The sequence below is a fragment of the Drosophila willistoni genome, assembly GCF_018902025.1.
Source record: "Drosophila willistoni isolate 14030-0811.24 chromosome 2L unlocalized genomic scaffold, UCI_dwil_1.1 Seg168, whole genome shotgun sequence".
In the NCBI taxonomy this organism is placed as follows: Eukaryota; Metazoa; Arthropoda; class Insecta; order Diptera; family Drosophilidae; genus Drosophila; species Drosophila willistoni.
Genome location: NW_025814047.1, coordinates 4,088,435 through 4,111,490, shown reverse-complemented (window position 1 = coordinate 4,111,490; position 23,056 = coordinate 4,088,435). Strand labels below are relative to the sequence as shown.

At 35.6% G+C, this 23,056-nt stretch overlaps 3 protein-coding genes across 4 annotated transcripts; 1 reads left to right on the top strand and 2 right to left on the bottom strand.

Annotated features, from left to right (window-relative positions):
• Positions 1-1,213: 1,213 nt before the first annotated feature.
• Positions 1,214-2,942, bottom strand: LOC6641045 (regulator of chromosome condensation). The gene has a single exon (XM_002063763.3). It carries the CDS (start codon positions 2,782-2,784, stop codon positions 1,375-1,377), a length of 1,410 nt encoding a protein of 469 aa, XP_002063799.1. The 5' UTR covers positions 2,785-2,942; the 3' UTR covers positions 1,214-1,374.
• A 1,467-nt stretch (positions 2,943-4,409) lies between these two features.
• Positions 4,410-7,516, top strand: LOC6641044 (23 kDa integral membrane protein). The gene is made up of 5 exons (XM_002063762.4): positions 4,410-4,929; positions 6,069-6,257; positions 6,334-6,519; positions 6,755-6,955; positions 7,064-7,516. The coding sequence occupies exons 1-5, from the start codon at positions 4,864-4,866 to the stop codon at positions 7,280-7,282; spliced, it is 861 nt and encodes a 286-aa protein (XP_002063798.1). The 5' UTR covers positions 4,410-4,863; the 3' UTR covers positions 7,283-7,516.
• A 649-nt stretch (positions 7,517-8,165) lies between these two features.
• On the bottom strand, positions 8,166-21,636 carry LOC6641015 (pituitary homeobox homolog Ptx1). Of its 2 annotated transcripts, XM_015178669.3 has the most exons (3): positions 21,346-21,636; positions 12,078-12,271; positions 8,166-8,405 (listed from the first exon to the last, which is right to left on the bottom strand). In XM_015178669.3, the coding sequence occupies exons 1-3, from the start codon at positions 21,620-21,622 to the stop codon at positions 8,220-8,222; spliced, it is 657 nt and encodes a 218-aa protein (XP_015034155.1). In that variant the 5' UTR covers positions 21,623-21,636; the 3' UTR covers positions 8,166-8,219. The 2 variants fall into 2 exon arrangements, 1 of the variants encoding a protein (XP_015034155.1); XR_002723965.2 differs by lacking the exons at positions 12,078-12,271; positions 21,346-21,636 and adding an exon at positions 9,359-9,662 and having other exon boundaries at positions 8,349-8,405.
• Between the last annotated feature and the right edge of the window lie 1,420 nt (positions 21,637-23,056).

Genomic DNA, 23,056 nt, shown 5'->3' with positions numbered 1-23,056 from the left:
ACAAAGAATTCGGGTTTATGGCAAACATGACACTCTAATTTAAATGCATTAAAAACCATTAATTTATTATTTCAAGGCATGCATTTAGGGAGGATTGGAAAAGTACTTTAAATAGACTTTCTACTCCTTAATTTGAAGTCTTTATAATTGTCCCACTTTGTAGGATCTGAGACGGAGCTGTTCCGTAGTTTCACTACTAATAAACATAAGAGAGGAAATAAATATTTTTTTTCTGAATTCTGAATACAAAAATTGTTATTCTCTCTCATGTCTAAAAGTTAAGTTACTCCAGTTTCGGATTAGCCATATAGCAGGATTATTGCTCTATCAGAAAAGGTGTGTGATCACTAAAAAGATTATTTATTTTTTAAAATATAGTAAATTTACAAAAATTGAATCCAAAAAATTATGCTTTCAAATTCAATTTTAAATTGGAATGTAATATTCTTTAATTATTAAGATATCTTTTCAAGCGGAACAAAAAATGCCAAAACCTGAAATATGACAATAAACCTAAATTTCAAAAAGGTCTAATTCCGTTAATTTTTTTGTAGTATTTAAAGAATGCATAACTTTATTTTCACGTTAGCACAATGTCTCTCAATCTGCATTAAAATCTCGGTAATATTATTTACATTTTCGCAAGAAAACATCACAAATAATTTTATGTATACCTTTTTAAAATCAGTAAGAAATTACTGAAAATACAGAACAAAATAAAACGGCAGATTAACCAAAAATTTCTGTTGAAAATTCTAAAGTAAAAAACGTTTATTCATTCATGTTCTAACATTCACATTGAAAATTCAATTCATCTAATTTGCATTATGACCCCGAAAGCTAATTTGTGGCTTTTTGATTGCAATCGCCGGCTTAATCCGGCACTGCAATACGCCCAAATAAGCTTATTTTAATTCCTGAAGGTCCCTGCAGGATGGATCATCATATATATGTATATATATGTATATTGATGACATATTTTTGGACCGACCATATTTAGGGTTTTGCGTATGTATGTATATATTGTACTCCGGTTTTAAGTCTCCTATCACATTTTAAAAAGTGATTCTACAATTATTTAGAGATTTTACCTTATAAAATATGAATTGTGATAAAATACAAAGCTTGATAATCCTGCCTTGCCCATAATCACGACAGACCCTTAACTCAGAATCCTCAATTCATCTTACAATTAGTTTAAAGCTTAATTCAATTTAATGCTTCGTAGGACCCTGAGTGTCTCAAATTTAATTTAAAATGGAAGCCTGCATCCCCACACAGATACATAATACATAAATAAATGTAACAAATATAGAGCAAAAAATTGATCAACTTAATGCAAAATGCCCTAGTTTCGGAATGGAATTCTTGGAATTAGTGCTCGAAATTACTAGCGATTACCCAAGCGGCAACTCGTTCTCTCTTCGCTAACTCTTGATTAAAATTATGATTGTGATTTTGATGGGCAACGTCATTCAATTCGGAGGTAGATGTCTGTTTTGTTGTTGCTGTTTTATTCTTTCGTTGCGGCGGATTGGCTTCTACTAGGAAAATGCCATGTTGACCACCAGCATCAGCCAATAAAACCCTTTTCTCCAATATTGCCTTGCTGTTCACCCAAACAGGCTCCAGTGCATCCTCGCCATCGCCGACTCCCAGCTGATGATTGGTGCCCAGGCCCCATGAATAAAGTTTGCCATCCTGGTCGATGGCATAGGAGCAACATGTACCACATTCGATATGGACCACCTTTGACGTTATAGTTCTGATTTGAGTCAGTTCGCTGGCCACCTTATTGACATTGCCTAGACCCAAGCGGCCATATTCCGGACGACCGATAACATAGCAGCGTGAATTATTGTCCAAAACAAGAGTATGATGATCGCCACCGGATATTTGACGAATATGCTTTAGATCTGTTTTAAATGGCATCAAAACGCGATCAACTTTCTTATCATAGCCCAATTGCGAGTAGTTATTGAGTCCCATAGCCCAAATATTGTGGGTAACAGATTCACGTAAAAATGTGCAATAGTTGCTCGTCCAAATGGCTTCGATGGGCTTGGCCTTTCTTATGACTACTTGATTTGGCTGCAATAGATCACGTTTACCACGACGACCCTCACCCAATAGGGAACGCTCGGAAATCCTTCCCAACTGTCCGTGATCAGCACAGCCCACTGTATAGACTTTGCCTTTATTGGTTAAAATTACCAAATGGTCAACACCGGATGCAATACTAACACACACAAAACCCTCCAGAAGATTGAACGGCATCCGTTTATTGCCATCAATTGTGAGGCCCATATTGCCATGCGAATTCCTAAATGAACCCCAGGCAAAGACACGTCCATCTTCCAGAAGACATGCTGAATGGGAATCGCCAGCTGATATTTTCAATGCCTTGCCAGGCAACACAACCAATCCCGGCACAGATTCACTGTACTTCTCGGTGGTAATGCGTCCCAAAGCACCCTCATCATTGCAGCCAAAGGAGTAAATTTTTCCACTTTTGGTCAACACGAGATTATGCATTCCGCCAGCGGAAATATCCACCAAATTTTGGATACTCTCCACTGGAGACAGGTGCTTGCGCTCTATGATGTCGTCGCCAAGACCCAATTGTCCGATATCACCGAAACCGCAGACAAAAACTTTGCCAACCCTGTAACGCCTTTTCGGCAATTCCAAACGGAAGGATATCCGCGAACGTTTGACTTTGGGCGGTCGCGTCCCGGCCTCCACGGCATTGTCAATTACGGACAGCATTTTGCGTTTGGGCATTTTACATAAGGTATCCTTTGTTCTGACGTTTTTTTAATGAGTTCTCCAAAACGTCAAAGCGATTCGCGGTTCCTTGCATAAATATGAAATAAATAAATAAATATACAAAATATATAAACTGAACTGAAAGTCAGTCGCTTTGGGGATTTTGAAACTAAATAACAAATCAATGAGAAATGTCTATGTATACTATATACTAAGTAAGATAAAGCAGAGTGTGCATACATAGTGTTTTTATTTGTTTAATAATATTTATTTAAAATTGTAGAAACTAAAAATACGAGAGGTCGGATAATGCCCAAAACGAGACGTCTTCCAAAATTCGAAGGCAACTCAACCAATACCAACAAAAAACGGCTAGCAATATAATAAAACTTAAAATATATGAAGATATATATTTTTGGTATATTTTGAAAATTATCATTTGATTTTTCCAAATGTCCCTAGAACGAAAAATAATTTTCAGTGAACAGCTTTAATCATTACCGGATTGTTTTTGTTAATTTTTTGCGTTAAATTTACTAACACGATTGATTAAAAGTTAAACTCTCGAGTTATTTAAAAAAGCGGATAAAAAGTAAACTTGTAAGTACAATTAAAAAAAGAATGTACTATGTAAATATGTGTAAGAATCTCCCGAATGAGCCCCCTAAACATTTTTTTTAAAAAAGATAATTTTATTTTGAACTGTTTTCGAAGATTCCAACTTGAACCAAAGTTTGTCAAATCTATGTAAGATTTGGTATATATGTATGTACATATGTATGTACATATGTCTGATTTATTTCCCAAGATAGTTGCATTTTAGCTCAACGTCGTTAAAACTTCTAAAATTTAATCAAAAGCCTACCATTTTGAGTTTTTTGAGCAACTTAATACGATCTTATAATTTTTTACTTCCGTATTCAATGGACTATGAATCAAATATATGACATAACGTAAGTGATTCCACTAAATCGCATACAGAAGTAAACAAAATTTTGTTTTTTTTATTAATATCTTAAATAACGTGGATTATATTTAGATGTTTAATAATAAATCGTCAAGCTAAACAAAAATATTGCTGATAATAACTGTGGTTCAAGTTCAGAACTTCAAAAACGGTTCAAAATGAATTTTTCCTTTATTTAAATGAAGTTAAATATATAGTTTTTCTAGGTGGCTCACTCGGATGATTCTCACCTATGTATATATTTTTAATCCGCGTGAGATACCGAGTCGATATAGCGATCTGTTCGTCTTTTAAATTAAAATTTTTATATTGATAATGTTTGTATTTATCTAAAGTTCTATGTCCAATTCTAAATAATTTTATTTTAATTGCAAAATATTCCTTGGCAGTAATGAAAAATATAGTTAAAATATATATATTAATTCGGCCGATTCGCTTCTACGAGTTACAAAACTTTTCCTCTCGCTCGTTCCACTTGGCTTACACGAAAATTAATCGAAATTTGCTATTTAAATTTCAAATGTCAGAAGGCATGCGAAGTTTGGCGCCAAAAGCATCGACCAATGTATATCGGCCATGTTGCAACCGAGCCGAGACGGTTATAGATAATATTTTCACTGTTGGCCTACTGAAGTATAACAAAACAAGGAATGAATTTGTCAAACCATTGCATGCGTATTTTCATTTGTGAACGAGTTTGGTCGCTTAGAGAGTTAACGTTTGTTATTTTTAGTTAAAAATTGTAACAGTGAAGTTCAATGACAAAATTGTGGCAAAAATGTCGAAGTGTTTTGTGCTATTCATAGGGACAACCAAACAAAACGTTTAGTGATAGCTAAATAAATTAAATAAAATCAAATAAAGGAAAGAACATTAACCATTGCTGCCATAACATAACCCATATAACGCACACACACATTTTGCATATGTATATGTACATCTCCGATATATGTATGCATATACATTCTTGAATAGCATCAAAGTCAACAAATCATCAAACAAAAAACTGAAAATCTCTCCATAAATGTATAAAACGCATAGACCAGAGAAATAATTCAAACTTAACTGAAAGGAAAAACGAAAAATATTTAAAGTGAAATAAAATTCATCATTCCAACGAGATTAATATGGCTTTACCTAAAAAGATTAAATGTTTTAAATATTTAGTTTACAGTTATGTATTCCTTTTAGCGGTAAGTTCATCTGCTTAAGCAAATAACACATTTACGATGTACATAAGTATATGTATATTTACAATTACAATAACAATTACATAAGGTAAAAAGGTATCTACATGCACATGTAAAAACAAAGAGGAAGAAAAAGCTCAGATGGAATTTGAATGTAATCATGATTGTATTGGGAACAAACTCCATATTACAATGTACAATATTAACTCAAGGTTTCTTATGTATGTATTCACAATTTGCATACAAACTATCATACATTGTTACATACATACATACATATTTATGTAGGTATGTACATACATTGTTGTACTTCTTATATTTAAGTATAATGTTACTCGAATGAATCCTGCGTAGACGACCTTGAGCTAGTTAAAAGCTGCGCCTATGTACAAGTACTTTCAAGTACATACATACATAAGTATGTATACATACATACATATAAGAAACTTTGCATGACGTCAAAAAGGAGCAAAAACATGTGTATGTGTGTGTATATATGTCTGAAGATGAAGCTGGCATACAGCTGGACCATTTTGATTAAATCTTTCTCGACAATTTATTGGCCGAGAATGCAAATTTGGTCAACAAGATGTTGAGCTACATTTTAACAAAGACCAGTGGCCGTTCTTAGAATGCAAAATGAGTGAAAATTTGCCCTCTAAAGTATGCAAAAGGCTACAAAAGTATTCATTGTATAGAGTTTTTAGTACCCCAGCAGCTATAAAATTGTCTATAAACAATGTTTTGCAGTGAGTAGGGTTATTTTTAGTACAAAGTCAGTTAATATTAAAGTCATTGCATATTTTAAGGGGCAAATTAAATGCAATTTCAATTTAACAGCTACTTCTTTGCTGCAAAGGTCATAAAATGAAATATTACCCATACGACATGTTGCATGAACATTTTGTGCGTTAACCTAGGCTGAAGGATGCTTTCTTCTCTTTTTTTGGGCCATTTTGCGTAAATTTGTCCTTCAGTTTCATGGTCATCTTGGTATATAAACTTCTTATACATATGTGTGTCATAGGTGCCTGGATGCTGGCGATGTATACCTACATATTTTACTTACATACATATATGACACAAAAGGTATTTTGCTGATTTAACATTTTTCTTGGTTTCTTGGCTACTCCTTTTTCCAGTTAACTGGAGCAGCTCAAATATTTCTGGGAACATCCCTTCTATGGGGACACTCCGTTTATTATGGAATTGTGCAGAATAAGTTGTGGGCGCCTGCCGCAATACTCCTATGTCTAGGACCTGTTACCTTTATTCTATGCTGGATGGGTTGTCAGGCAACGAATCAAAGGAAACGTTGCCTTCTTGGAATGGTAAACAAAGAGACCTGAGAGTGCAAACTAAATAAATTAGAAAAAATTCCTAACATACTAAAATATTTATTTACAGTTTGCAGCTCTTTTAGTTGCTTGTATATGTGTTCAATTCATTATCTGTGGCTGGTCCCTGGCAATGCGAGAGAATCTACCCACATCTGTAGAGATATTCATTGACGATTCATTTGTAGAATTTTTGGACAAATTTTCGCGTACTAAAGTTGACAATTTACATCTATGGAATCGTATGCAGTCTCAGGTAAAGTTAACACAGTTCGAAGCAAAAAGAAAAAAAAATTATTAATGCTTTAAACACAGTGCCTAAAATTTAGTTGCATCTCTCCTTTTTCTCCTTTTTTCAAAGGACATTATTAGAAGTATCTACTGAGATTGGAGCTATTGTTATCTATTGCAATATTTAAAGCTTTCTATAATGTTTTTTATATTTAGTAGACATTCCATTGACTAAAGTTTCTTTATTTAACAATGCTTAGTTACAATGCTGCGGTGTAGATGGACCACTTGATTATCGCCGTCTCTCCTTGCCATGGTCCTGCTGTTCTCGTCCTGAGCATGCTTACGAATCGGCTTGTGATACCCATTACAAGCGCGGATGTTTGGCAGTCGTATCAGAGCAGATTAAGAATCGATTGTTAATAACTGCTTTCGGTGCTGCCATTATAGCCATATTCCAGGTAATCTATGCATTTAAGCTGGGAACGTAAAATGGAGGGTCAAGGTCCTTTACTATATGACTTTAAACGATTTCTAAATATCTATTTTTTCTAAAATTTTGCCAACAGAGCTTGGGTATCTTCTGCGCCGTACATCTAACTATATTATTTGGAAAGAACGATAACACTCATCCAATCAATATGAATCGAAAAAAGAAGCAACAACAATTCCTACCACTTACCATACAGGATAAGAGGCATGATCTACCATCGCCCATTAATTTGTCGCCATCGGCTCCTGGGCAGCGGGTTTTAAAAACTGCTCTGCCACCGGCCATGCATAAATGACAGACGATTAGCTTTTAAGATTATAAATTTATGAAAACTCCAAAGCAAAAAGTTATAAAAAATGTTGTAAACTGAGATGGAATGAATATATACTGTGACCCTCAATGTTACGTTACGGTAATTTAAAAAAAACAAAAAACAAAACAAAAAATTTAACGTTCGAGAAAAGAAACAACAACATTTGAATTTGGATTCATTCTCCAGTAGTTTAATTAAAGCTTAAAAACAACAGGATCTATCTACTGTGTTTTGCTCGACGTATTTCTATTTTTTGTTTACAATCGAATGAACAGCGATGGAAGCAAAGGCGTATCTGACCCCTTAACTTATGGAACATAATGAATAATGCATTCAGGACATCTTTTTATCCATAGGATATTTCAAAAATTTCTCATATAGTTTCTTTGACTGCCTATTGCATACTTCAAGGAGCATATTCCTAACATTTCAAGTCGTTTGAGCTTTTTGTGGACATTCCCGATCGTAAAATTACGATTCATTTTATATTCGTTAGGTTCTTCAAAATTTCTTTAAAGTAAGTCCAGACAATTACTTCAAAATATCCTGCACTTTAGACTGTCGTTAAAGTATCAAATAATTCCCAAGCATATTATAAAAGGTCTAAGACCCAACACTCTCCAATCATTGCTATATCCCCTTATGACTTTCAACCTCTTACCAAGTAGGATATCTCCTTATAAACATACTCATAAAAATACTTGACACTCATACATCAGATTGCTGTTGTTGTGTGCATTTATAAATAAAACTATGCCATTAATAAAAAAAAAACCTTTCTAATTTACCCCTACATACATATATTAATACATTTTATTAAACATAAATTCATTCCACAATCAGCATAGTAAAAAAATTATCAAAATAATGGTGTACATTGAATGATTTGTTATGTTAGAAATATTTACATAGGTGGTTTTCATATTTTATCGTAGATGCTTTTCATTTGACGTGAATGTGCATTTCCTTTCACTGCAGCATTAAAATATTTAGTTCCAGTTGAAATGTTCTTGCGATTATCCATTTTAGCGGATTTATCTTTCATAATGTAAATCGCATGTCTTTCCTGTTTTCGAAATTTTGCCCTACGATTCTGGAACCATACCTAAAATTATAGAACAGATTTAAATATTTCATATAAACTGTAATTGCAATATTTTAAAAATATAGTTCAGCATCCCCGTTCAGAATCCTTCAGACTTCATGCTGAGACATTTCCCTTTATAATAAGCAAGCCAAATAGTGGATGGTTTTCATATGCTGCTCATTTTGCAAATGTCCTGCGCAGTTCATCATTATGTATCGATAACTAACCTATCGAAGCGGCATAAGGTGAACTAGCGCAGTGGAACTACTTCGAACTACCTATTCAAAAATAATCAGTTATTTAAATTATGGACAAAACTTGTGATCGAAATCGCAAAGTGGATGAAAAAGCGTTTCTAGGGATAAGGGTTTTATTTACTTTCGTCAAATGGTTGCAACACAAAGGATGATGCAGCTGCTAGTAGATTTTATATGGAAATGGGTAAGTACATGCATGCGTGTGTATTATTAGGAGATAAGTTAATATAGTCATGTTTAATCCGCTCCTAGAATTGTAATGCTGAGATGGTGATGATTTCTTTTTAAATCTTAGCTTTTAGATACCACCAAATATTCGTACAAAAAAATATATCAAAAGGATTCGAATGTATTCGATTAGCGACGATTAATTAAAAGTAATTTCGAGCTTTTAGTTAGTAAATTTCTTGAATTTTTGGGTTGGCTGAACATTTTCTGGCAACACTTTTGTAAAAATTATATATGTTAATTTTACATCTTAAATACATTTATAATTTCTTTATAAGCCCAAATTATTTCAGATCCGTTAACGAAAAAATAAAATTAATAGAAAAATTACACGTTGTTTGCAAACATGCAGTGAATTTAGTTTTACCTTAAATAATGCATAACGTATTCTATGTATTTATTGTATTCTAATCATTATGTTATGGTGTGTTATAGAGGTCCGATCTGACAAATTGTCAATCTTGATCTCTCTCAGTATAAGCTTACGTATCAAGCGTCAATCCATTAGTTTTAAAATGAAATGGCTTGATTTGCACGGTCAGGCGGTCATGGTTATATTAACTTGTCTTTCCATGCTGATCAGGAATATATTCCATGCTGATCATAAAGTATATATATGAGATTGGAAGTCCCCTTCACTGCGCTCCAAACATCTGACTAATTTTAGAACACCTCCAACAAAGGTATTAACTTTAAAAAAATCAAATTTTTTATAATTTACCACAAACAATTTTTTTTAGTTCACATTTTGAAAGTACAAGTATCTTTTTAAAAGCTCCAAAAAAAAATGGAATTGTCATGGCTTTCTCTAATTATTAAATAAATCTTGCTTGAGAACTTTAAACAAGAAATATTTTTTGCATAAATAAGAAATGCCAAGCTTCGTTCAAACAAGACTTATGGTTTTTCAAAATTAGCCGTCTTCTGGTTTTTTGAAACGGATTCTTCTTGTCCACTTAACATTCTTTTCACTGCACTTTTGTACCCAATTTAAATACAAATACAATCCAAAATAATAAAGAGATGTATATGAGTTGCAATCGTTGAACTTAAGGGAATTTAGGAAGAGAATCTCTAATTCTAAAGGTGGTAAATATTTTAAGGAAATAAATAATAAATTGCACATAGTGCATGAAACTCAACTAAGCACTATTTTTCACTCTATAACCACCAACAAACGAAAAATTTGATTACTTATCGGACAGAATGCTACAATGAACAATAGCAAGATATTAAGTTCTTTATTTCGCACCAGATTATTCAAAAATAATGACTAAGTTTAATAATTATGATCAAGCATTGTACTTGATAATCTACTTCAATAAATCCACATTTATCAGACTAATATCTTAGTCCTTTTTTAGACAGTTTGGATAAAATCATCTCTCTATGTTATTACTTAATTGATCCTGAAATCAATTACCAAATTGCCGACAATTGTCATAATTGTTTATTGTGACATATCCGCAACGGTGTTAATTGAATTTGCAACGGTACTCAAATTACGTCCCGGTCAAAATTAACTAGATTTTCGAATTTCCAAGGGTGGGCAAGTCAATTTGCCAATTTAACTCGAACCACCACATTCACCACACCCACTTCTGGGCGCAGAGACCAACGATCTGAAGTTTGGGGGTAGAAAGACTCACAATTAACTGAGTCAGGCAGATGCAGGGGCGCAATGTTTTGATTTCCTTGTGTGTCCTTCAGCTTAAACCAAAAAAAGGGGGAGCGCTCAGTGGGCTCTTGCTCACTTAAATACTCCATTTCAACCAGAGGAGGGAGACATTCTTCTAAATCTTTTGACAATTTGCATAGAAGCGTCAAACCATGATAAATTAGCTAACGAATCGGAAAACAAAGTAAGCTTTTCGAGAATTATAATTCTGGTTGATAAGGGCAATTGATGTACTTACTACGACTAACAGCAGAACTTTGAACTATAAGATATGTAATTTCTGTTTCTGATGCTTTATATCGATTACCTACACAGGTGACGTATCTTTTTGATCTTCAGAATGTCTCTAGATAACGGCAACGCATCTAAATACTTTACAACTCTCTGAATTGTTTCCTTCAGCAAGTACTAAAATTTTATTGGGAACTAAAGGACTGAAAATCCTGATATTGAAATACTCTGCTGCGTATATCACGCGTTGTATATCTGTCATAACCGCTTAAATTTCGCAGCTCGAGACTCTTTATGTAATTTGCTTTAAAAGAACATTGCGGGAAAAAGTTGTAACCAGGGCAGATTAAAAATTTCCAGACTGACTGCAGTGCCGGATTGGACAAATAACAGGATAAGCTAATTCTACGGGCTTCTCGCTTTTAGAGCACTGTATATAGATTTTTGATCACTGGTTTATTCATTATTCATTTATTTACAAAAATACAGTGTAAGCTTATTTTATTTTAATAAACTCTTGGGAATGCTTAGCTTTGCGAAACTGTAACATTGCCAAATTTCCACTCATTTTCAAAAGTGATTTCACTTTTTAATGCTTTTGAATTAGAATGTAAGTCATTATCAAGTGAGATAAAAATTGCAGAAAACAATAAATGTGTACTTTAATTTAGTCAATTTTTTAAGTATTTGATACATTCATATATTTATTTTCAAGTTAGAATGATATTTTTCAATTAAAATCTCGAAACAAATCTTTTTCCCTAATTATTGCATCATGATTTTTTTCCCAAAATCAGGTTGAAGTTATTTTATTTATTCAAATATTTAAGAATGTACACATACAAATGATGCCGGTTTAAAATATACGATTAAATAAATCGGGCAGAATGCTATTTTTATTCTGCAAATTGATCTTCTAATTTGCGTTAAAACTTCTTCAGGCTTGATCCGGCACTGATAGATTGGGACATTTTTGCGCATCCTCTTGCCAGAGGTCTTGACATATTGTCTTAATATTTTATCCATTGTAGAGATGCGAATGCATTAAAGAACCTACATATTTCACAAAAATTAAAATATTACTATTTTGTTCGACTCATGTAAACGGATTGAGACTTATCATTCTTAACACTACTAATCATATTTTATGCATATACCGAACTACGGATTTTAAAGATGATGATCCGGTATCGGAGAAGGATATAAAGTTTACTACATAAATATTTTAGATGATTTTTAGGTTTTACGAAAAAGATTATGTATTTATTACTCTAATTAATGTTTTAAATTTCTTACCTGTACTCGAGCTTCTGTTAAATGTAACTTTGATGCAATCTCTTCTCTTGTGTAAATATCGGGATAATGAGTCTCTAGAAATATTTTTTCAAGCTCATTCAATTGATTTGATGTAAATGTTGTTCGTATTCGCCTCTGTTTCGATTTATCTGCCAAGCTTGAAGCATCATCACCATAAGACTTCAGATGAAAATCTAAAAGCAATTAAAATGAGACAAAAGCTATAGTTTATATTGAATCTTATGAAATAGAAGCTCATAGAATTAAAGCAAAAGCTTGTACAGTACAATCTACACTACGGCTCTATCTTTTATTATTAATACATATAAGGCGCCTAAGGGTATGCACAAAAAGGTGGACTTCGGTTCAATTGTAATTCCCAAGTAGTTTTAGCTCTAAAGGGCAGTATGGCTATTGCAATTCTGTAGCTCTTTAGAACTTGGTGGTTCTTAAAATAGCTATAAAAGCAAGAGTGATAAAAAGGTGAGCAGGTACCTTTTTATGTTGCCTTCATTTGGAAGATTGACCTCGAGCCATCTTAAATTCAAGGTTTGACTTAAATTAATATAAATTTCTTATTTTTTCCATACATATCAAAACCGTTTAATCTGATTATTTTATGTAAATATTTACTAAACTAATATCCAGCTTGTTGGCTAACGGCTGCGCCCTTGCGGAGCCCCAAACTGCTCGCTTTATATGATGCGGCCTTCGGATGATTTCCACCGAGGCGGCTTTGAGGCACTCGCGATTGGCAAGAAATGAGATGACCAGGTTGACTTCAATCGGTTGCTTTATTTTCTTAACCTAAAACTATAGTACAATTGTCGGCGGGCACAGAAGGTGCAACCGCATCGACCGAGATTAATTTCAAGAGTAATTCAAGTACAGCAAACCACGCTGTCTTTTACAAAATTCAAAGTTCTGGAAATTTCCATAGAAGAAATAAGAAAGAAAAGAATTGAAGTAACGGATCTCCAAGTTTGTCACTTCAAAGTAACTTGCGCTGTTCTTGGTCTCTCTCTCTCTCTCTTCGTTCGTTTTCTCTTTTTAGCAAAGAGAGTCTGGCTTCAGTTGCAGCTTAAACATTCTCCCCCCTTTGATGATGACGATCTTCATCATCAAATTCACGTCTGGAAGACTCCTGCGAAAGAAAACTGAAACGAGAAAGTAACAATTTAACGCTTAGGTGTAGGGCTGGTGTCATTCTCTATCCAATTCTCCTGAATAGGCAATGGACAGAGTTTGGCTACCGGTCGTTTCATGAGTCCTTTGACTGTCTTCAAAGTCACCACTCTCACTAGTCCATCGGGTCCTGCATGTGTCTCCATAACGCGACCTAGAGGCCATTGATGAGAAGGGAAACGCTCGTCCCTGATGAGCACTATGCATCCAACTGTTAGATTTTCCTTGGTCTGCAGCCATTTTGGTCTCCTTTGTAATCGTGATAAATATTCCGAGTTCCATCTTCTCCAAAACTGTTGTGCATAATATTGACAATTCTTCCATCGATCAATCAGAGTAACTTTAGCCAATTCCGGAGCAGGAAGTGCTAAAGGCGCTTCACCCATCAGAAAGTGACCGGGTGTTAATACCATTAAATCGTCAGGATCATTTGATAGGGGACATAACGGTCTTGAATTTAAGCAAGACTCAATCTGTGCCAACACAGTTGCCATTTCCTCGAATGTTAAAACTTGTTCTCCGAGAGTTCTCTTCAGATGATACTTCATGGACTTCACTCCAGCCTCCCACAATCCACCAAAGTGTGGCGCTGATGGTGGGTTGAAATGCCAGTTGATTCCTTTTCTCAATAATGTTGGCGCAATATGTTTCGTAATGTACGAACAATATGCCAGTTTGTCCACTTGCAATTTTTTGTTGGCTCCAATAAAATTAGTACCGCAGTCACTATAAACGTCTGTGCATAGGCCACGTCTGCCAATGAAACGGTTAAATGCTCCTATAAACGCATCTGAGGTCAGATCTCCAACTGGTTCCAAATGAATGGCCTTTGTCACTAGACATACGAACACAGCAATATATCCCTTCTGGGATACACGTCCTCTTCCTTTGCAGGGCGAAATATTTACGGGTCCAGCGTAGTCCACTCCAACGGATGAGAATGCTCTAGAAGGGCGTACCCGTACTGCTGGTAACATTCCCATTTTCTGACCTGCAAATTGAGGCTTCATCTTAAAACATGTGATACATTTATGAATTCCAAACCGAACTGCATTGCGTCCATTAACAATCCAGAATTTCTTCCTTATAAAATTCAGCGTTAGTGAGGTTCCACCATGCAAGGTGCAAATATGACTGTAAGATATGACCAGATCTGTGAAAGGATGTTTATACGGTAATATATAAGGATATTTTTCATTTATGGGCAACAGGGAATCTCGGAGCCTGCCTCCGAGACGTAAAACACGTTCGTTCGAATCAAAATACGGATTAAGAGACAGTAGTATGCTGTCCTTTGCTATTACCCTGCCTTCCGATAGCGCCTTCCATTCAGAGTTAAAACAATCCTTCTGCACCATCCTAATCAATTCACGTAGGCCCTCTTCTAATTCCACAATTGAGAGTCCAGGTCCTCTTCGTTCTGCCACAGATGTTCGACAATTATATACGAAACGTTTTATATATGATATAATCCAGACGAGTCGTGTATACGATGAATACTTGCTGATAAATGCTACACTTGGCATTTCTTCCACTGATATCTTATGGCACGTCACCTTTTTAACTTCAGTGTCAACAACCGACAGCGAATCCTGATCAATAGCATTACAAGGCCATTCGATGTCCGATCCTTGTAACCATGATGGCCCATGCCACCATAATTCACACGATGCCAACTTGGTTGCACTCGTGCCACGGCTTAGATAATCTGCAGGGTTATCTTTCGAGGCGACGTGTCTCCATTGCCTTTCGTCTGAGATTTCCAGGATTTTGTTTATTCGATTGGACACAAATACTTTCCAGTTGGCAGCTCCACCACGGATCCAACTGATGGTTATCATAGAATCTGACCAAAAAATAGTGTTCGAATAATTAATGTTAATTCTTAGATTCTCTTTTAGATACTTATACATTTTGGCTGCTTCAAGCGCAGCACATAACTCTGCCCTAGGTATGGTTAGTTGTTGTTTAGTTGGCGATACTCTCCCCTTTGACAATAGCAACTCTGTGTGATACTTATCCTCTCCAATTGGGAAGCGCAAGTAAGCCGCAGCTCCATATGCTCGTGACGAGGCATCGCAAAACAGGTGCAATTCAGCCACACCACCCGGTAGCCCCCATGTAACATGCCGTGGTATTCGTATAGTTACTATGTTTGGTAACTCTTTTACGAATTTCTCCCATTCTCTCTTAATAGTGTCCGGTAGTGTGCTATCCCAGCCAATTTTCTCCTTCCACAGTTGCTGCATGAGAATTTTGGCAGTAATTATTATCGGACTAAGCCATCCCATGGGATCAAACAGTCGTGCAATTGCTGATAGTATTGTCCTCTTTGTTGGTGAGCTCATTGGTGGAACGACATGCAAAGCAAAACGGAACTCATCTTCTTTGGGACTCCAGTATAGACCTAACGTGCGAATAGTATCATTACCTTCCATGTGTAACAATCCGCTTGATTCTCGATGCTCAACTGGTATGTTCTCTAATAGCTTTGTGCAATTACTCGCCCACTTCCGTAGTTCGAATGTACCACTACGAAGCATTCCAATCACTTGGTTCTTGACATCCTCCGTTTCTGCAATACTGTCGCCACCAGACAGTATGTCATCTACATACATTTGATGATTTATAACATCCACCGCCAGTGGATACTTCTCGCATTCATCCATAGCTAATTGTTTCATAACTCTCATGGCTAAATAAGGTGCGGAGCTCGTTCCAAACATCACCGTTGTGCAGGCATATTCTTCCACATAATCACTTGTCTCCGGATTCCATAGAATACGCTGGTACTGCGCGTCGTCGGGTGGAATATTAATACATCTGTACATTTTTTCAACATCCGCCATAAATACCCATTTTAGCCCTCGCCAATTGAGAATGATTCCTTGAAGATGTACGTGCAATTTTGGACCTATTGCTAGAATCTCATTAAGCGATTTTCCATTACTCGTCTTGCTCGATCCATCGAAGACAACTCGTACCTTCGTAGTTGATGACGATTCCTTTATGACTGGGTGATGCGGTAGGTAGCAATGATCGACTCCCCCCAATGCAGGATTGCCCGTCTTACTAGCCCGTGACGTTACACGTTCCATTTGACCCAGCTCCAGATACTCATTTATCGTGCCAACATAAGCGTTCTTCAAACTCGCATCGTTACGCAACCGTCTGTCCAGAGAATGTAATCGTTTTAACGCGCTCTTATATGATTCTCCAATTACCATTGATTCGTCCAAGTATGTAAGAAAGGGAAGACGAACAACATATTTCCCAGACGGCATTCGGCTATGTGTCTTAACGAAGAAATCTTCGCACCAGTTATCCTCTACTGAAACCCCACGTGGCTCCTCGTCGAATTGTTCTAGCTCCCAAAACTTACATAACAATTGTTCAAGTATCTCATCAGCTTCCTTCCTTCGTACCGTTATGGTGTAGGACGATCTCCTACCAGCTTCTTGATTCGTTTTTCCTGATACAATGTATCCCAAATGCGTATTTTGCGCCAGAGGCATACCACGTATTCCTCGATGCACTTCTCCTAACATCAGCTCATCGTAGACGTCATTTCCCAACAAAATATCAACTCCTTGTGGACTGAAGAAGTTAGGGTCGGCCAACGGTAAGCCCTTCAGATGAGTCCACTCTTCAAACGGCAGTCGTTTGATTGGCATGCGCTTACTCACTAGAGGTATTACTGACGCGAGCAGCTTGTATTTCGCATGTGGGTTGTAGATTGATCTTATGACTAGCTCCACCTCTGCTGCCGCATCTGTAATTTTTGTATCTGCTAATCCAGTAATCGTGATGTGAGCCTGTTTGCGCCGTAAACGTAGCTGCTGAGCTGCAATCTCTGAAATGAACGAAACTTGTGAACCTTGATCCAAAAACGCTCTAAACTGTAAGGGATAGCCTTCTATCGACTCTACCCACACCATTGCTGTTGGTAATAAAACCTCGTCTTTGTGCCTTACCGCAGTTTTTGTTGTACTCTTTCCAATTAAAGCATTCGCAGATGCTGTTGGGATAACTCCCTTCCTTAGTGTGCCAAGCGGCCTCTCGCATCCTGATTTGTCTACATGGAGTAGTGTATGATGCCGTCCTTGACATTTTTCACAATTTACCACACTGTCACATGCATCTATTCGGTGATTTGGTCTAAGGCATCGAAAACACAGTCGATGCCTTACTACACACGCCTTTCGTTCCGATAGCCTCATCTCCTGGAATATCCTGCATACTCCGATAAGGTGTGCATCCCCTTGACACACAATGCATAGGTCTGTCTCTCGAGTAACAAATGAAGCCTTTGTGTAGTTCTGGTTAGCTCGTAACCCATGTACACCTGGCTTTGCATTCCGATGTCTATCCCGTGATAGAGTTCCCTCGATATTACCTGCTGACGCCGTAATCATTGTTCTGTACTGTGTTTCAAGATACTGACTGAGCTCCTCAAAGCTCGGCAGATTCTGCGTTGAAGATATTGACCGCTCCCAATCCACTCTTAATTGATTCGGTAATCTCTTCATCATGTAGTACACTAAAATTTCAGACTGTTGTCGCACATCCACACCAGTCTTCTCCAATGAATTCACACATGAGCGGCAAGTTTGCACAAATCTTCTCAAACTTTCCGCATCTCCATATTTTATTGGTAATTGCTGATCGAACACATCCATGTAATGTAAAAATAACACTCGTTTGTTATCATACAAATTTATCAACATTCTCCAAGCCACTTCATAGTTCGCCGCTATTAGCGTTAGATGTTCAATATCCTTAGCTGCGTCTCCAACCAACGAATCCTTCAAATAATGAAAACGATGTAAGTCCGTCAGCTTGTCGCAGTGGTGTACTCTTGTTAAAAACACCTCTTTAAACGCCGGCCACTCAATAAATTTCCCGCTGAAGGTAGGCAGTTTAACTGTTGGGAGTTTCACTTCCTCCAAACATGGTCCCATTTGTTCATGCACCGTCTGATGCAAACAAGACTCATCAAATGCAGTCGACGCCGGGATTCTCCGATCCTTATGTCTCTGCAACTCATTTCGAATCTCAGCTACTCCCATTATGTAGGTTTCTTCGAAACAGTCTCTGATGTCTTTGTCAAAATATCTGCCCTTTATTTCCGCATTATCTCGTTCTTGAATCAGTTGGTGATGATTGCGCTGAAAATCTGCGTGAAGGTGGGCAATCGAGTCCAATCTGGCTTCCAGATGACTCTCGGTATGTCCCGACTCCTCCGATTTATACCGCGCCAATGACTTCTCCAGCGAAGTGAGCAATGTGATTTGCTCCGTAGCCAACGGTAACAGTTTTTCAGCCATAATGAACACCTACCCAAACACATCAACGTTAAATTGTACTCACCCGAATCAGTCTATCCACTGGCAATCACACTCTAAATCCAATCGCCAAGATCATTCCTCCCGGGTTTCGGCACCAAAAATATGTTGGCTAACGGCTGCGCCCTTGCGGAGCCCCAAACTGCTCGCTTTATATGATGCGGCCTTCGGATGATTTCCACCGAGGCGGCTTTGAGGCACTCGCGATTGGCAAGAAATGAGATGACCAGGTTGACTTCAATCGGTTGCTTTATTTTCTTAACCTAAAACTATAGTACAATTGTCGGCGGGCACAGAAGGTGCAACCGCATCGACCGAGATTAATTTCAAGAGTAATTCAAGTACAGCAAACCACGCTGTCTTTTACAAAATTCAAAGTTCTGGAAATTTCCATAGAAGAAATAAGAAAGAAAAGAATTGAAGTAACGGATCTCCAAGTTTGTCACTTCAAAGTAACTTGCGCTGTTCTTGGTCTCTCTCTCTCTCTCTTCGTTCGTTTTCTCTTTTTAGCAAAGAGAGTCTGGCTTCAGTTGCAGCTTAAACACAGCTAGTATTAAGCTTAGCTTACTGTTTAAGTCGTATAAACTTTCACCCCAAGTATCAATAGACGATTCACAAATACAATTCTCAGCCTTAGCAAAAGTCATCGAATCTTAACTCTATAAGATATACATATGTGCATACATATGGAGTGGGAAAATTCAATTATGTTTTATGAACTATTCGAACTCAAAGTTAATGCCTGTGACAAAAATGTGGGAATGGTTATCCCCTCTCAGATCGGATGTCTACCTAGTTATGTATGTAGTTCTCATAGGACTCAAAAAAAGTACTGATTTAAAATTTGTTTGTTTATTAGCCATTATTAAAAAATCAATTAGAAGTAGACAAGACAGTTCGAAGTGTTATCTGTCCTTCCGTCTGTATTAACTAGAGCTGCCAAATGTTGTGTATAGACTGGTATAGTAGGAGATACAACTAATTCAGATATATGTACATATATACGAATAAAAAAAGTTCCTGGAGCTGCGTTGATCTATTCATTCTTTCATCCTCGTTGTTATGACTAAAAAGGATTTCAAAGGCGATCTTGGCAACGTTTGGTAAGAATCTTCTCAAAACTCTTGTTTATATATGTAGCTTAGTCAGATCATTGACATCTTTATCCTTTTAAGCTATTGCAGCTTTGTTGGTGCATTTGTCTTCAATTTTTGGAGTACTTTTGTCCATAAATTTTTATATTCTGCTTTTTGTTATATGTATGCTATGTATATGTATATAGGGTTTTAATAAATGCTGCAAATATATTTTATCAGCGGAAAATGTTTGAATGAATGGTTGTCTATCAATTTCTTCATTACGTGAATTTGTTTCGTTATTTTAAACTTAATAGTATAAAAATTGTAAAAGTAATTGCAAAAATCCATCTTGAAAGGCAAAGGTTCAAATTCAAGCTAATCTCACGGCACTTCTCTTGTGATTATGAAACGTGGTCGAAAATTGTTAGAAAGAGGCAACATAATATTTTGATAGTCCTGATAGCTATCCTGACTGGGCTATCCACGAATATCAGCGCTCACGCCCATGACGATTTATGTTATGTCAAATTTAATGGCAAAAACGGTACTACATATGAAATCATTTCACCTCTAACGATAATAGTAACTTGAATTGAACTCATTTAAACCAAAAAGCGGCAAATCGAAATGATCAAGAACCTTTTTGGCCAAGTTGTTGGGCATATAGCTTATTTAAATTATATTTTTTAAGCTTAATTAAGAAAACCTTTGGCTAATGTTTCCATATATTTAATTTTCATGGAAATTGGTTGCCAACATGGCGGATACGTGATGAGTCTTAATGTTGGATCAAATCTTTTCCAGCCTCTAGTTAAGGCTTTATTTGATCTTAACTTTTGATGTTATCATATGTCCAGACAGAAAATATAGGAAAATATAGACCCTTTCTATGCGTAGTCATTGCTATGATCAATCGAATTTTCACCTTCCTTAATATGCTATCAAATTTTTGATTCTACAGATTTTGTTTAAGTGAACATATAATGGAAATAAAAGTCGATGAGCGAGAATTGCTAGAATGATTGTGATCATTGTAGTTATGATAAAAGGTTTGTTAACTTTAAATATAGATAAAAATATATAGAATTTTATATATAGATTATAGATTTTTCATTATATATACATATATATGTATATATACATATATACGATCTACACATTAACAGGATTTTTTTGAGACCGTTATGATTATGATGAAACAAATTTGTTTAAGATAAATTAACACCTAATTTATCTCATTCAATTGATTTAAACTTAAGTTTTCACAAATTTGAAATTTGTCTGGTTGTTTCAAAGGTAGTTTTAATTTTATTCTATTTTATTTTTCCATTATTTAAGTCACACAGAACTAATAAACAGGATAATAGACACATTGTAGACACAATATTTCACACATTTCACACATTGTAGACACAATATTTTACCTAATAAATTAGTATGGAAAAAGTAATCAAATTATGTTCATAAATTATTATTTGCTAGAACATGACATAATTTGTATGTATACCTTTTTTCAATTTAAACTCAGGTAGACACAGTTTTTGTTGCACCTCAAAACTGGCAGATAAAATTCACTTAAATTCAATTCTCACTTCACCATTATATCTTGTCTTTGAAAAATGCCAGACAATTTTGAAAATCTTTTTGAAATATACTCACCGGAATTGAAGGAGGCAATCTCATGTGGTCCAGGATAAAATTCCGATACTGTTGTTATTTTTGAAAATAATAAATTCGTATCTTGATTCAAAGAATTTCTCATTGCAGTTTCATTGGCACAGAGCTTATAGCCCGAATCAATCATTAAATTATAATGGCTCATATGATTGGCAACGGATAGCCCGCCATTGGTATTATTATTATTATAGAATTGTGTATTCGTATTATATATACAATCCTTGTCAAAGTTCGCTTTGTTAATAAATGAAAATTCCATTGCATTGAAACGGCTCTCTAAAACTTATTGGAATTGTTTTTTTGTTATTTCTTTTTTTTTTCTTTGCAGATTTTTTGGCACTTAACGTTAATTTTTGGTTTTATCATCCGCTTGTGAATCACATCGCAATAAAACATATAATTATGGACTTCCGAAAAACACAAAAATTTTTACTGCCCTTGAATAAATAAGCTTCAATTACGAATTGTATCAACATCACAACCTTTGGACAAAAAAGGATGCTGCACTTGTGAGTCCATGTGAAAGAGAAGGAAAATATTCTGTTCCGCGTTTGAAGGCGGTGCTTAACACGCGATACATGGCTAAGGGTGGAAAATTTTTCAAAAGTACACTGTGCCAAAATACGTTCAAGTCATTGAAAATGACTAGAAAATTAGAGTTTTCCTACGATTATCTATCTACAGAGATTTGAGTTACAATAATAAGCAAAAGCGTTTTTTGAAAATTTACATTTACTTTTGAAAAAACAATAGTTTTGATAATTAATATTTACATATAATATAGTTGGATTTTTCGCTCAGTGTAAACATTTTTAGACACCAAACAGCAAACGCCAGATACATTTAACGTTACTGACTATATTGGCTTGAGGCTGGCGTTAGGGAAAGGTCTCTTATTTGACTAATTGAAACTGAATGGAATAATTTTGGTTAGTACAACATAAAGATATATGTATATATATATATAGATTAGGCTATATATTGTTTTAACTTTATTTAGTATCTACAAATCATTTGCCCTGGAATCTATTGTTATTTTTAAACATTTATCCTCTTGTATATTGAAAAGTTAACAAAAATCTCTTGATAATCTTCTCTATCTCTCTATAAGCTTATACACAAGGGTGTGAACAAAAATCAACAATGAAAAAAAAAGCCACACACAAGGGTGTATCACGCCTAAAAACCAGATGCCCGGGCCAAACGTGGTTGTTCTTCCATAGACTCGACACGCGTCTACTTTTTGGGATAAAAGTAATTACTCTGAGTAGTCTTTTCCCCATGGAATTATCTTATATGCATTAAAATTGAAGAAAAATTATAAGAAATTTTCACTGACAGGCAAGCAGTAGTAGGACAACAATCAGTTGTTCAGTTAGTTAATAGTTGGAAAGTCATAGGAAAAGGCATTGTAATTAATTTACCCACACACACATCAACTTTTTCATATTGGTATTTTCATATCCCATCTTTTCCCCCTTTTATATGATTACCAAAGAATATTTGTACAATTTTCCGAAAGACTTGAATCACCCTAACAAGCAACACCTGCTGCTTCAAACAGAATAAATTTAGTATTAAGGCTTAACCCATTCAGTCGCCAAATATTTGTATATGTCGTCAGGGAAATTATTAAATTTTCTGGAATCCAGTTCGAAAAATACAGAAGGAATATTTGAATCTAAAAATTAAA

What these genes read in the sequence shown, in the direction of transcription:
- LOC6641045 (XM_002063763.3), bottom strand. Translation starts at nt 2,784, where the DNA reads ATGCCCAAACGCAAAATGCTGTCCGTAATTGACAATGCCGTGGAGGCC.
- LOC6641015 (XM_015178669.3), bottom strand. Translation starts at nt 21,622, where the DNA reads ATGGAATTTTCATTTATTAACAAAGCGAACTTTGACAAGGATTGTATA. An exon ending in GATTGCCTCCTTCAATTCCG is followed by an intron (nt 12,272 to 21,345) that starts GTGAGTATATTT and finishes AATTGCTTTTAG; the next exon opens with ATTTTCATCTGAAGTCTTAT. An exon ending in TAACAGAAGCTCGAGTACAG is followed by an intron (nt 8,406 to 12,077) that starts GTAAGAAATTTA and finishes CTATAATTTTAG; the next exon opens with GTATGGTTCCAGAATCGTAG.
- LOC6641044 (XM_002063762.4), top strand. Translation starts at nt 4,864, where the DNA reads ATGGCTTTACCTAAAAAGATTAAATGTTTTAAATATTTAGTTTACAGT. An exon ending in AACGTTGCCTTCTTGGAATG is followed by an intron (nt 6,258 to 6,333) that starts GTAAACAAAGAG and finishes ATTTATTTACAG; the next exon opens with TTTGCAGCTCTTTTAGTTGC. An exon ending in GGAATCGTATGCAGTCTCAG is followed by an intron (nt 6,520 to 6,754) that starts GTAAAGTTAACA and finishes AACAATGCTTAG; the next exon opens with TTACAATGCTGCGGTGTAGA.